This window comes from Schistocerca gregaria, chromosome 1 (genome assembly GCF_023897955.1).
Source record: "Schistocerca gregaria isolate iqSchGreg1 chromosome 1, iqSchGreg1.2, whole genome shotgun sequence".
In the NCBI taxonomy this organism is placed as follows: domain Eukaryota; kingdom Metazoa; phylum Arthropoda; class Insecta; order Orthoptera; family Acrididae; genus Schistocerca; species Schistocerca gregaria.
This window is the reverse complement of record NC_064920.1, coordinates 975,316,369-975,331,729: the sequence shown is the minus strand read 5'-3', so window position 1 is coordinate 975,331,729 and position 15,361 is coordinate 975,316,369. Positions and strand designations below refer to the sequence as shown.

The following is a 15,361-nucleotide window of genomic DNA, read 5'->3' as shown; positions in this document are numbered from 1 at the left end:
TATTAACATGTACTGTTTCTACTGAACAACTCAGACTTTCTGTTGGCTTATATGAATGAGTGCCAATAATAATCAGAATAGGAAAAAATATAGTATTGATTAAGGTTTAGCACTTGGTCTACTTTTGTTCTCCTTATAAATACTTGGTATATCAAAGACATTAAAATGATTTTCAGAACTTATCTTTGCCCATGACACTAACACCTCGATCAAGAACATAAAGCCAATGATCCCATACACTGTGAGGAATAGGGTTTATTTGCAGTAAACACATTAAGTGTTTATCTTACAGAAAAAGAAATATCCCTGTCTCGCCAAGCAAATAATTGATTTGTTCATGTATATATCATTTGCTTATTTATTTTCTGCATTTTACATGCACGAACAGTATCAGCTGTGGACATTTACAGGATTATTTGTGAAAACAAGACGTTTTTACCTCAGTTCTACAGTTATTCGTATGGTGATGACAACGATGTAGTCTATAGTGCAACAGTTGTTGTTATACGCAATTTGGCAGTACATTCATTGTTTGGATGGGAATGATCACTTCCACTATTATTCCAGGTTATTATTCAGGTCTTTCTTCAATAACTAAAGATCATTAGGTAGCACATTATGAAAAAAAGGACCTTTGACATAAGGAAATTTTTCTTTCAGTATTAATCTTCTGTTGAACATGCAAATTTATTGTATGCCTTATACAATGGTTGTGAAATGTATGTTCCTGTCTCTGACCCTAACATCCCTTTTACTAACATTATAATTTGTAGTGTATGCATGGCTATATGGCTAAATTGAGTAGCATTTTTTCAAACCATTATAAATGCAACAGATAAAATTTTTCACAAATTTCTGTTTTCACCTAGATACATATGTTTGAGGATCTGAATTTTTACATGACTGATGGATTTCACTGCCATTAATAAAGCATTCAAATGAAATACACCAAAATTTAATTTTTATAACAGTATACTAAGGTGTGATCCTTCTAGTTTCTTTCAAAAGTCAATAAATGCTTATAATTATTGCTGGAAGCAGTTACACTTCCTTCTTTAATTCCATGTATTTATTTTCACAACTATTTTTTGATGTGATGTAGTGTCTATTATATGCCTCCATTGTTGTAAAAATACCAATATTTGCATATTTGTAATTATACAGCATTTTTTATTTATATTGTTTGACTTTATTGAGAACACAAACAATAATAATAGAAATACAGTAGGATAATTACAGTAATGACAATGAAACTGTTTTAACATAATTATTTAGCTTATATTATTATTATTATTGTCACTACAACATGAAGTATGAAATGAATAATACAAAAAATATTGCATTTTACAATCACATTGTTACCATTAAGGTTTCCCTCTTATATCTTTATGCTAATCATCTGGGACATCTCTGTAAAACTCCTTTGAATCATCTGCAATTTCAAAATACTTTAGCAGGGCACACATGTCTTTCTTCTTTTCTATATTTTGTTTTGGCAAAAGGATGGACGTCAGTAATATTGGATGGATAGTTTCTTTCATCTCAGTATGTAGTTGATTTCTGGAGAATGCATTACTTAGTTTTCTTTATATGAAATGACACTTTGGCTGTTCATTTTGAATGGTAGCTTAGGATTTTAGTACTGTCTGTGCACTATCTTTTAGATTTTTAACAGTCCAGTCTCTCTTCAGAATTTTTGTGAGTACCATGCTCTTCTAAAATATCACAATATTCCTTAGGAAACAAGATGTTCTGTAAGACTTTTCAGTTCAACCAAACACTTGATCTGGAGGCATGTAGCTATGGCAATAAGCAGGGAAGAAGTGATGAATATTATTGAATTTTGTGTTCTTTTTCAAGAATGCTGTAAGCATCACCATCATATAACTGTTTTTATTTTGGCTGTTGCAAGAATCTCAGAGTAGATATATAGTATTGATGTCCTGGTTTGATTGTTTTTATCTATATCAGAAAGAAAATCCAGCAAAGCTGAAGAAACTTGATTGCATCCTCTTGAAGAGTTTGTCTCCAACCAGGTGCAGAAAACAGTGCTTTCTCTTTTTTTGCTCCTTAATATGGATCATGATCCATGGACTGTATAACCATACTTGTTCAGAATAGAAAACCTCAGTGACTGATAGTTTTTGAATAGGCTGGTTTTGATGCATGTCAAAGCAAAGCTTAATGACTGTAGGATTATCTTACCTTCATTATATCATGAAACCACTTTGCACGAATTTTCTGCAGTCTATGTCTAGTTCATTCTTCTTCTGCGGACATGTTTCTGCTTTTATGTTGATTAAACCAGCCTTACAAGGGGAGCTGGAATTGGTATGAGGTGTCCTGGTTTTGTTTGTAAAATTTATTAACATTTGAAGGCAAAACCTCAAATCCATGATTGGATTTAATGATAGGTTCCTTTTTATACTTTTTTGTTTGTTTTTCAGGTTGATGTAAGCTATTCTTGAATTGGGATTTTCTCCAATTGGAACATTCTTTGACCTGTATGTCATTTTCAGAACCTCAAGAATCATCATGCATTCTGCTTTCATTTTCAATGCTTCTTTGTAGATGTACACACAAGAGTCAAGGAAATATTTGCCTAAAAGTAAGATGCAGGTGTTCCGTTGACAATGAAGTCTGTCTGCACCACTGCACCAGCCAGTAAATATTGTTATAACAATGAATAACATTACTTAAAGCAACCAGTGTACTCCATTATTGTTAACTACTAGCTGTGGAAAGAGAGCCAAGACACCAGAGTGTAATTGTACTGCATTTTTCGACTTTTGCTGTAACTGTAAGAATGCATATATTGTCTTTTGCCAAAACCTTATCATTTGGAGCATTCATACACACAGCAGTAGTCAATTTTTGGTTCAGGGATTGATGCAAACAGTTGACATTGTTCCAGTACCACATCTAACTCAGTTTTGAATTTTTTTTGCATATATGGAATTTTGGAAAAATGCTCCTCAATTGTGAGAGTATTAAAACTAATGAATAGGCTGTTACAAGATGTTTCTGATTTGACTGTCATTATGACTCTCAGAGCTTTGGTCTGGAGTATGAAAGACCTTTTCATATTAAACAATGGAAAGTCCAGGTTGGAATATCAACAATATTATGAAAGGATAGATTACTAATCACCGTAAACATGACATCTTGAGTTGCAGACAGGCACAATTGTTACATATATGCTTTGGCCAAAGCCATTTTCAGAAAACAGAATCCACACACATTCACACAAGCCAACTTCACACCCCTCCCCCTCTCTCTCACCGCACCCGCACCTGCACCCTCACACCCACACCCACGCCCACACCTACGCCCACATGGACGCACACACACACGCATGTGCGCGCGCGCGCACACACACACACACACACACACACACACACACACACACACACACACACATGACTGCTGCCTCTGGCTACTCTACCCAGATTCCAACAGAAACATGCTGATCAGGAGTAACAATCCGGAGAGAAGTGGAGAAGGGGAATGACTAGCAGGTATGGGTGAGGGAAGAGGAATTGGTGATGCCTGGCAGAACACGCAGGGACCAGAGGTGGTGAGACAAGTCAGACAGGTGCAGCTTTGGGTGGCTGTGGAGGAGGGGGAGGGAGATGGGGAACAGAAAGGGAGAGGAGCAGAGATGGGAAAAAACTGGTAGGCGCAACTAGTGTGTGCACTGGCAAAGAGGGGTGCTCAGTGAAACTGAGGGGACGTGAATTGGGGGAAGGACATCAGACAAATGGGGTGGAAATTGTTGGATGGAAAGTGTGGGGAGGTAGAGGCTGGGAAGATTTCATGAGTGAAGAATATGTTGTAAATATAACTCCTGTTTGTACACACACACACACACACACACACACACACACACACACACACACACATGATCGCTATCTCTGGCCACACTATCCTTCGTCCACGTTCATCTGTAACTTGCTACCCCTTCCCCTTCCCTCCCCCACTCTGAATTATTGCTTCCATTCAACGTTTCTCTGTTACAATTTGGCTGGAGTGGCCGAAGGTATTACTCGTATGTGTGTGTGTGAGGTGTGATTGCTTGTGTGAAAGTGTGTGCATTCCTTTTTCTGAAGTAGGCTTTGGCCAAAAGCTTATATGTATCAGTCTTTTCATCATGACTGTCTGCAACTCAGTGTATCACCTTTATGATGAGTAGCAGTCTGTTGTTTCCATAATGATGTTGATATTCCAACCAGGACTTTGCAGTGTTTACTCATTAAGGAAAGGTCAGGTACTTTATTTCAGTTTCTATAGCAATGTGTCACATCACCAATAACTTTAATCTTGGCACAATTCAGTGCACCTTTAGCCCATACGGACACAGACTCTGATTCATTTACTTTATGATGATTCCTTGTCTTAAGAACCAATGGCATTGTAGACATATAGTAAGATGAACAACAATCTCTGTTATACATTTCACATATCTGAAATGTATGGTAAGCAATAACTTCTTGGCTGACTAGAGTCGGTAAAAGTATGTATTGATGGTTTGTCCATGAGTATGGTGGTAGAGTTCTGTAGCTCTGGATTAAATTACTTAAAGAACTACAGCAGTCAGCCAATTTTTATATAGCTTTTGTATTTTGAGTTTTCGTTCATCTTAAATTGGTGTAATACTTTGTATTTTGGGTTCTCACTCATCTTAAATTGTCGTAATGCTTTTATATCTTCATCAGCATTCTGCCTTTTTGAACAGCTGTGTTTTATTCTATAGCTTGTAGCTCCTTATTTTTGCATTTATACACATAGCAAACACATTTTTAGCACTACAGATGCACTATAGCACTCAGATGTGGCCTGCATACTGCATCAGTTCATTAGTGAAGTTAAGAGCATGTGCTATGCATATAAATGAATAAAAAGGAGCTGCTTAAAATGTATCTATGTGCCCTAAGAAGAAATACCTTTTTACAATTAACATTAGGAATAATATTTAGTTCTTGAATGCAGGTGATCATTATGTCATTGAATATTACACAAGGTCATGTTAACAGTTCCCTTACCATACCAATGTACTTTATGAAATGAATATATTACATTTCACAGTTTTTACAACAAATACCTTTGAGGACTAAGTGTACTGGAAAGTAGGTCTACAGATTCAAAGTTCTTTGAAGTGGTTTGCGGCATGGAAAATTAGAAATTTACACTGTATTCTTACTGCATTTTTTTTAAATATGTGGTTTTCTTACACAAATCAATTGTTTGGAAGTCTGTGTTCTACGAAATGCAATACAGTGCAGAAACTAACAGAACAAGAACAATCTAGATACCGGTAGTAATACAGAATATCACAGTAAACATTATAATAGTTACTGCTCACCATATATCAAAGATGCTGAATACCAGACAGGCACAGCAAAAAGACTCTCACAATTACAGCATTCAGCCATTAAGGACTTTGTCAGCAATAGACACACTTATGCACACACACACACACACACACACACACACACACACACAACTGCAGTTGCCTGAGACTGCAGGAGTATGTGTGAGTTGTGTTTGTGTGAGTGTGTGTGCGTAAGTGTATCTATTGCTGACGAAGGCCTTAATGGCTGAAAGCTTTAATTGTGAGAGTCTTGTGCCTATCTGCAACTTAGCATCTCTACTATATCATGAGTAGCAACTTTCCTTCCCATAATAATGTTACACTCCATCTTGGATTTTCCATTGTTTAAACATTATAATATTAATATATTAAAGGAACAACCTTAAAAACAACACACAAGGCAATAATATCAGTTAGACTTTATTATACTCACATAATAATTAAATCATCAGCTTTATATCCATCATACTCTGTAACTTTCCGCAACTCATTTAAATCAAGTGTTGGGGAACCACATACAAGCATCTCCACCTCTTCTGGTCTGAGCATCTAAAGCAACATATAAGGCTATATAATATTTAAGTAATATAGATATAGAAATAAAAAATATAAAAATGAAGAAACTATGGACTCTGCAAGAATCAGAGAGTCTGTGCTGAAATAATTTTTCTTATTTATCTAAAATTGTCTTTAACATGTGACACATAAACATGTTTCCACCACAGGTATTTGTAATAGAGAGAAGTGTACCGCAAATTAAGGCAATTGCTGTATATGATTTATGTAAATGATATTAAGGATGAAGTAGGATTAGAAATGAGACTTTTTGCATTTTATGGTGGTTTTTATGCAGGGATATTAATTTATCCATGAGTCTCTGGATATGTTAATGAAGGTACTGAAGAGCATTAATAATGGTGCAAATGAGTTAGTCTACTTGACACCTGTGAGACCACAGTTGGAGCATGCTGCAGGGGTATGGGGTCCTACACAGAGAGATACTGACAAAGAAGATGGGAGGATTGCAGCAGAAGACACCCTGCAAAGGGATGGGGGACTACATAACAACAAGAGTTAATATTTTTAATTATGTTTGAGAATGCCTAGCTGATTGTGTTTATAATTTTTTGATGATGTCATTCTGGATTTGTTATATTAGGACTTGTTTTGAGCAGATCTGAGATGGTAACAACTGACTGATGTGATTTGTCTGGTACCAAAAAATGCTATGGTCATAGCTAGAATAAAAGAAACATATTCTACATTTCCCAGATCTTTGTTTTTATTTGCAACTACAATGCAGTTTGTTACTGTTTGTTGGTTCTTAAATGAAATGTATAAAACCATGAAACTCAGTGGTTTTGACTGGGGATTTACATTTGATTGTCTCTTGAAATTCAGTCTCTTCAGAAGTTCCTCACAATTTAGAAGAGTGCTGTCATTGTCTTGTGAATAGAAAAGCGATTGTCAAAGATTTGGGGACTTATCGTGAGAGAAAAGGGACTGGAGCTTACAACCTCAGATATATTTTTGAAAATAGAATAAATTGTTATCCCAGTAGTTTAAAAAATTGAAACAATGGAAACTTCTTTGGTGAAAACCACTTCAGGGAATAATAAAAAATGCTAATCCCTCTCCACCAACAGTGGTACAACCAAGCCATTGGGTTTTGGAGAACCTGGAAAATCGTAAAAGGAAGAGTTCGAACTTCCTTGAACTCTATTTGGTGAAAGTTAAAGTCTAATATTACTTCCATTTTGCCAATGTTTAACTATGTTTCTCTGGATGGGCAGCAACAGTCATATGTCTCAAAATGATGCAATCATATTCATCTCATTAGTTGTCAGACCCTTTCACCTGGTACACAGAATCCCAATTCTCCCATACTAGATTAAAGGCATTAATGTTTGATTCATTCAGAGTTAATTCCTGTAGAACACTTTTTATTATTTTTGGCACAGTTGAATTTATGTATGCTCCACCTGACAAAAGGGTGAGAATAATGAAAATCTAAGCTACTATAGTTTACCTTATCTGTAACATTATTGTTGATTACAACATAGTCCATTCTAGTGGGGCAAGTGTTCATTACTATAAGGGTCACTCTATAAGAAATGCACACTATTTTTGTGAAGATACAGTTTTCATTCTGCATGTGTAAATGCTTTACAGTGTGTAGATATATCCTTGTCACTTGTTTTCAAACTTAGTTCAACCTATTCTCGTGAGTGGCGCTGTCACAGCTTGCCTTCAATATGGCTGCTACACTTGACGTTCATCAGAAGCAATGTGCTGTCGTAGAATTCCTGTGGTGTGAAAATGAGACAGTGGGAAACATCCACAAGAGGTTTAAAAAGGTGTATGTCGATGACAGTACAGTTAGTTGGTGGGAAAGCAGGCTACATGATGAAAGTGGATACGGCAATATTGAGGATTGTCCTCAAAGTGGCAGGCCTTGTACTGCATACAGTCCAGACAATGTGCAGAGAGTTAACGAATTGGTGACTGCTGACAGACACATCACAGTGAACGAATTGTCACGCTACGTTGGGATAGGGTAATGAAGTGTTTGCAGAATACTGAAAATGTTGGCATTAAAAAAGGTTTGAGCCAGGTGGGTCCCCAGGATGTTGGCAGTGGCTCACTAAGAAACAAGGAAAATGGTATTCAGCGAACTATTGGAATAGTACGAGAATGGTGGAAATGAATTTCTTGGAAGAATTGTGACAGGTGATGAAACATGGCACCATCATTTTTCACCAGAGATGAAGAGAAAATCAATGGAGTGGCATCATGCAAAGTCACCTAAGAAAAAAAATTCAAAACCACACCTTCTGCTGGAAAAGTTATGGCTATGGTGTTTTTTGATTCCGAAATACTCTTGCTTGTGGACATCATGCCAAGTGGAACCACCATAACTTGTGATGCATATGTGACGACACTGAAGAAACTTCAAGCTTGAGTGAGTTGTGTTCAATTACATCAGCAAAGGCAGGATGTTTTGCTGTTGCACAACAATGCATGGCCACATGTCAGTCAAGAAACCATGGAAGCGATCACAAAACTCAGATGGACAACACTGAAACACCCGCCTTACAGTCCTGACCTGGCTCCATGTGACTATCATCTCTTTGGGAAACTGAAAGACTCTGTTTATGGAACAAGGTTTGAAGATGATGACTTCCTTGTGCATGCTGCCAAACAGTGGCTCGAACAGGTTGCTCTAGAATTTTACCATGCGGGTATACACGTGCTGGTTCCAAGATGGTGTAAGGCAGTTGAGAGGGATGGAAATGATGTGGAGAAATGAAACTATTGTTCCTAAAGGATGTATCTACACACTGTAAAACTTTCAAACATGTAGAATAAAAGATGGATTAAAAAAATAGTGTAAATTTCTTTTGGAGTGACCCTTGTATATTTTAAAAACTGTATGAGCTTAATGCATCACTGAGTTTCAAGTTTATTACTCTTATTCAATTTGCTTCTGTGTTAAAATTACCAAATGTAGAAGGGTCGTTAGCACCACCTTGACTAACTAAACTACTAAGACTATTCATAAAGCTCATTACATAAGCATTTGGTGGATGATATACTCCAATCACTTTATGGTTTACTAATTTGAGATCATGACTATGGAGCACACCTGCTATTTTGATTAATCCTCGTAAACCATAGTGCTCTAAAAAGCAAATTTTTCAAACAGCTGTGTCCTTACTAATGTAAATTTCCATAATATGCCCTTTATGGCATTGGCTGCAATAACTGTTTGTTGGCAAATCATCTTCTAATCTATAATATATAACTTCACTGGATTTTAGTTAATGTTTGGTTATTACTAATATACATGGTGAGTATTCCTCTACAAATATTTGTAATAAGACTATTGTGGTTCAAATATATTATACTTTTAAGTGCATCGTCTTTAAAAGTGTTATCCCTTCTTTGTGATTTACCATCTTTTCTTCAATCACACATACTTAAGTTATTTTTTTTTACAATAATCACTTGTAATATCTGGGATTTTAGGACCATTTTGCAGTGATTGATAACATGTATGTTAGTGTAACCCTCTGTTTTCAGTTGTTGAGATATGACTCCATCTATGTACACCTTTAATATCACAATGGTTTAGTTTCCCTATCGAAATTTTATGAACTATTGAATCAAAGGGATTGTCAAGGTCACAGAAAATGTCAACATTGTAATTTCGTTATTTGGTTCTACCAGAACAAAGTTCATGAGGTCATATACTACTTGCTTTGTAGAAAGTCTTTTAATGGCATTAAATTGGACAGTTGTTAAAGGTTATTCTCGAAAAAGTGGTTCAGTATTCTGTAACTAGATACTTTCTAAAAAATTTTGAGAACATGGGAAGTAGGATGATAAACCTATAATTATAGGTCACTAGCTTATCACCAATTTTCTGTGTGGATGTGGCTGCTACATATTTTAGTCTTTCAGGAAATACATCTTAACTTCTCTAACTGATCTGCTTTCAGTGATCCATTGCTATCAGGAAGCTCTAGGCAGCAGCAGAATGTGCAAAACAAAATGGTGAAAGTAGTTTGCTACATAACACAGAAATAGAGAAACTTACAATTAATGCATTGGATGCACAGACACTGTGGAATCCCAGATAAAATGCACGAAACTGTTCATATATTGCTGCATTCAGTATCCAGTCCATATACAGATTAACATATTCTTGTCTGTTTTCATTTGTTACAGGAATATTTTCACCATCATCCTTGAGTTTGTACGTCTTTACTTCCCCATACTCTTCCAGTGAAACCTGTGGTCACAAAACATTACCTTACAATTAAGTTACCCAGGTAACAGCAATAATTTCTTAAACAGCATAAACTGACAAAAAGTATTATTCAGGTTACCTGGAAACTCATGCACATATCTTCTTCGACATTGCCTTCATAAGCAAGTAGTTCTCGGAGTCCTCTAGCAACATCCTATACAAAAAGAATAAAATTATTGTGAAATATGTAATGCAACCTCATATATAATTGACTGAAATGCAATGTCACTGCATAATAGAAATAATCTAAGGACATATCATTCACTACACTTAAATTTAGGATGTGAACTACAGCGACACGGCTATGCACATTATGTCAGAGACTGCAGCACAAACAGGTAGTTTTTGATATTACATCTATGAATGGCATAGGATGACAATCAAAGTGTACTAGTAAACCTACTGGAAATCAAATGCCACACATTATATGGTAGACTGTGAGGTGAAGATGAACACTATCCACCACCAATAAAGGAATGAAGTTCATGATTTTGAAAGTATTTGGAGCAAAGAAGGTGACAAAAGTCATAGGATAGGGACATGCATGCATACAGATGGCGCTAGTATCATGTACACAAGGTAAAAAGGGCAGTGCTAACAGACAAGCAACACTGCATGAAATAACTGCAGAGATCAATGTGGGACACGCGATGAATGTATCAGTTAGGACAGTATAGCAAAATTTGGCATGAATGAGCTATGGCAGCATATGACTGATGAAAGAGCTTTTGATAAAATCAAGACATTACCTGCAGCCCCTCTCCTGGACTTGCGACCATACTGATTGGACCCTAGATTAGAAGAAAATTGTGGTCTGGTCAGATTAGTCCTGATTACAGTTGGTATGAGCTGATGGTAGGGTTCAAGAGTGGTGCAGACCCTACGAAGCCATGGACCCAGGTTGTTGACAAGGCACTGTGAAAGCTGGTGGTAACTCCATAATACGTGGGCTGTATTTACATGGAGTGGACAGGGTCCTCAGGTCTAATTGAACTGATCCTTCAATGGAAATGATTATGTTCCGTTGCTTAGAGACTAAACATTCTGGCCAAACTGAGCGAATAATTTGGCCTTCCAGATCGTTCGCCATTAATTCCATTCAACATTTATGGGACATGCCGTATTTACCCGATTGTGAGACGAGTTTTTTCCCATATTCGTAATTCGAAAAATACAGGTTCGTTTATATTCGTTGAGGCTAACATTTGTACATTGTTCAATTGAGTATGTAGAGTTCGTCTTACATTTACAGATGAAGCTTTGGCTATCGAGATTAGGAACAGATTTATTCTGAAGAATTCGGAAGGGTAGGTTTGCGCATACGATATTCGCGTTCGAATAGGCTCAAGATTTCTCGAAAAATCGTGTGTCATTTAACTCGTGCAGCCCTGTAACTCCGCTCACCATAAGAATGAGTCTCATGGAAACATTATACTATCCATTCTTCCAAATTTTCCGCAACGTCAGTGAATTTCGTTTCACGGGGAACGGAAGCCAACCTGTGTCGAGTACAGTCAAGTACAATTATGAAGATGCGTTTTATACTGTGCGCTACGCGTACATCGACTCAGCGGTTACACAGGGCCACTGCTTTACCAGTGTGTTTAATGTGGACGGACTGTGATCCAACTAACTTGCAGTGATGTGAACAGTTGTCGTAAAGACGTTAAAATACATGAGCAGAGAAACAATATAGCTTTGGATATCATTTAATTTTTAAACAGAAGGCCAAACTGAGCGAATGATTTGGCCTTCCAGATCATTCGCCATTAATTCCATTGAACATTTATGGGACATGCCGTATTTACCAGATTGTAAGACCAGTTTTTTTTCCAAATTTGTAATTCGAAATATACAGGTTCGCTTATATTTATTGAGGTTGACATTTGTAAATTGTTTAATTGAGTATGTAAAACTCAGGTGATACGCTTCTTAGGCGACCAGATGGAAAACATAACATGCTCTCCATTTTAGCTAACAAAGTATTGTAATTAAAAACGAGAGTGATGAAAATTCGCGAGCCTTGGTGGCCGAGCGGTTCTAGGCGCTACAGTCTGGACCCGCGCGACCGCTACGGTCGCAGGTTCGAATTCTGCCTCGGGCATGGATGTGTGTGATGTCCTTAGGTTAGTTAGGTTTAAGTAGTTATAAGTTCTAGGGGACTGAAGGTATTACAATCAGTCGTCTGGTAATCTCCGAACTCCTTCCATATCTGATTCTGAGGAATACAGTGCGTTTCAGTAGTGATACGTTGATAACGAGGCGATCAGCAACAGAATCCCAAGTCACCAAAAAAATCCACATTTCCTCCTTCTCTTTTATGACGTGCTGTTCTGCATTTCGCCATCGTTCGGCAGTGACGTGTAACAAATCATCGTGTATTAGTTCCAGTAGTTTTGGCAGCTTAAATGTCTTGTTATTTCTCGCGATAAATTCCTTAACTTAACTCCAGATCAATTCCATTGGTTTCAGATGACAGTGGTTCGGTGGCAATTATGAAAATGCAGCATTTGTACAGTGTGCTCGACGCCGCGAAGATTATTGGTTTCCATGTTTCTACGGCGCCCATCACTCTGGCTAGTGTGAAACCACATCTATCCTACAAAGCAATGTGCATATTCAAATAAAGAGTATTTGATTTTTCATTTTCCCCCCAAAAATTTAATTGTGTAATGTTTTCTTAACTTCAACAATCCTTTATAAAATATCGATAATTAAGAATGTACATTTGCAATGAAAATCAGAATTTTGAGTGCGACAAGCAATTAGAAACTGGAAGACGTGCATTTTTCTTGAAAAAATAATGCTTAAGTATGCGTTAATTAACATATGTTCGATGAATTTCACATTTAAATGATTCAAATATTCAAACTGATAAAAAAAATGATAGACTGCAACGAGTTTCAACCGCCGCCCACCATCACGCACGATTACGGCGCTACCGTTTACGCAACACATAAGAAAAATACTCTCCCTCATACGACGACGGATCAAATATAAACGGGATTTTATTTTTTATTTAAATCCATTTATTGAAAAACTCAAGGGACTTATACTGCTTTGGAAATACATTTGTCCTAGTGTATGGGCAGTTTTTTGATGCCCTCATCATGAAAAGAACTGGGTCGTGTCACCAGCCAGTTGCGCACGAAATCTTCCACATTTTTGTCATCTTCAAATCGTCGACCTCCTAGAGCTTCTTTAAGCGGTCCGAATGAATGGAAATCGCAGACGGTAAGTCCGGGCTGTAAGGAGGATGATCAAGTGTTGTCTCTTTTCTATAGTTTGTACACAGTTAGAGCTGCATTGTCGTGGAGGAGGATGACCTGTCTAATCGATTGGTCCCGTATTTTGCGGCGATATGCAACTCAGGCCTTGTTCAACAGTTCGCAGCAGTAAGCAGTATTGATTGTGCGTCGTGTTTGCAAAAAATCGATCAGCAAAACGCCTCGCTGATCGAAAACCACGGTTGAAAGAACCTTGCCAGCTGACAGTCGAGTCTTGGCTTTCACTGGTGCTGCCTCCCCGAGTATTTCACTCGGTGGTCGCCAACCTCAGTCATCTTCCCTCCATCTGCAGAGTATGTTGTCTAGCCTGGACGGAAGCATGATGACTTACGGTTGAATGCCTCTTGAAGTCTTCCGTGGCCTTCCTGGATACTGCAGCTGCAGTATCGTCCAAGATGCGCCCAATCGACTCGCTCCTTAGTGCTGCTTTGGGATCCAACAACCTTAACACCTGAAGTCTATTACCCGCTGCATCTTCTTAGAGAGCGCAGTCTCACAATGCGTGTTCTGGTGTGACCAGACTGCCGCAGGCGCAGCTATCATTCATATGTCTTTTGATTTTGTGTAGATACGTGGCATAAGGACCATGGCCAGTCAGGCAATGTATCAGTCCACTCGATGGGTTAAGGAATCTGATTTTTAATCTCTTCCTGACGTTACGGAGAAATTCGTTTGTTCTCGTGCCAGTGCCTGAAGTGTCCCATTCATTTTGTCATAGTTGTAATACGCGATCTTTTATTGCCTTTTTCGAACTGGCCTCAGTTCCATACACCCTTCGTACTTCCATTTGATTGGCTTTCTTTAATCAGTAAAAGACTCCCCTTTTCCTAATTTCCAACTTCAGTGGGGATATTCATAGAATTACAAACAAAGCATCATTCAGGGTAGTGCCGTAGACTCCCATTAATTTTAGTAGTATGCCTCATTGAACTCTTCTCACTATTGAGGCTGGCTTCACTAGCTACAATCTATGAGCCCAGACTCTCGCACCATATCCTACCACTGATGCTAATATAGATTGCTAGTATACTCTAATTGTCTTCAAGGGAAGCCGAAATTGCCTATTTGCAATGGTTGTAACTTTATTCATCGCGTTTGTACCTTTTCTGCCTGCTTCCTCTATATGATGCGCAAAGTTACGACGTTGGTCCAGAAACACCCCTAGATATCTCGTTACTGCGCTTCTCCTAATCGTTACATTATTTAATTTTACCTCGGAGTTTCTCACTATGTTCCCTTTCAGCAGGAGGCACGTTGTTTTGTGAGGTTGTTGTTGTTGTTGTGGTCTTCAGTCATGAGACTGGTTTGATGCAGCTCTCCAGGCTACTCTATCCTGTGCAAGCTTCTTCATTTCCCAGTACTTACTGAATCTGCTTAGTGTATTCATCTCTTGGTCTCCCTCTACAATTTTTATCCTCCACACTGCCCTCCAATGCTAAATTTGTGATCCCCTAATGCCTCAGAACATGTCCTACCAACCGATCCCTTCTTCCAGTCAAGTTGTGCCACAAACTCATCTTCTCCCCAATTCTATTCAGTACCTCATCATTAGTTATGTGATCTACATATCTAATCTTCAGCATTCTTCTGTAGCACCACATTTCGAAAGCTTTTATTCTCTTCTTGTCCAAACTATTTATCGTCCATGATTCACTTTCATACATAACTACACTCCATACAAATACTTTCAGAAACGACTTCCTGACACTTAAATCTATACTCGATGTTAACAAATTTCTCTTCTTCAGAAACGCTTTCCTTGCCATTGCCAGTCTACATCATTTTATATCCTCTCTACTTCGACCATCATCAGTAATTTTGATCCCCAAATAGCAAAGCTCCTTTACTACTGTAAGTGTCTCGTTTCCTAATCTAATCCCCTCAGCACCA

The 15,361-nt window shown here is 37.8% G+C and overlaps 1 protein-coding gene across 1 annotated transcript in view; it reads right to left on the bottom strand.

The window, feature by feature from the left end:
• Positions 1–15,361, bottom strand: part of LOC126311099 (probable E3 ubiquitin-protein ligase HECTD2) — a 418,213-nt gene that overhangs the window by 17,214 nt on the left and 385,638 nt on the right. The window contains exons 13-15 of the mRNA XM_049992125.1: positions 10,264–10,338; positions 9,972–10,166; positions 5,805–5,920 (exon numbers count right to left, since the gene is read on the bottom strand). Of these exons, the coding sequence (XP_049848082.1) occupies positions 5,805–5,920; positions 9,972–10,166; positions 10,264–10,338 (386 nt within the window). The remainder of the gene's footprint in view (positions 1–5,804; positions 5,921–9,971; positions 10,167–10,263; positions 10,339–15,361) is intronic.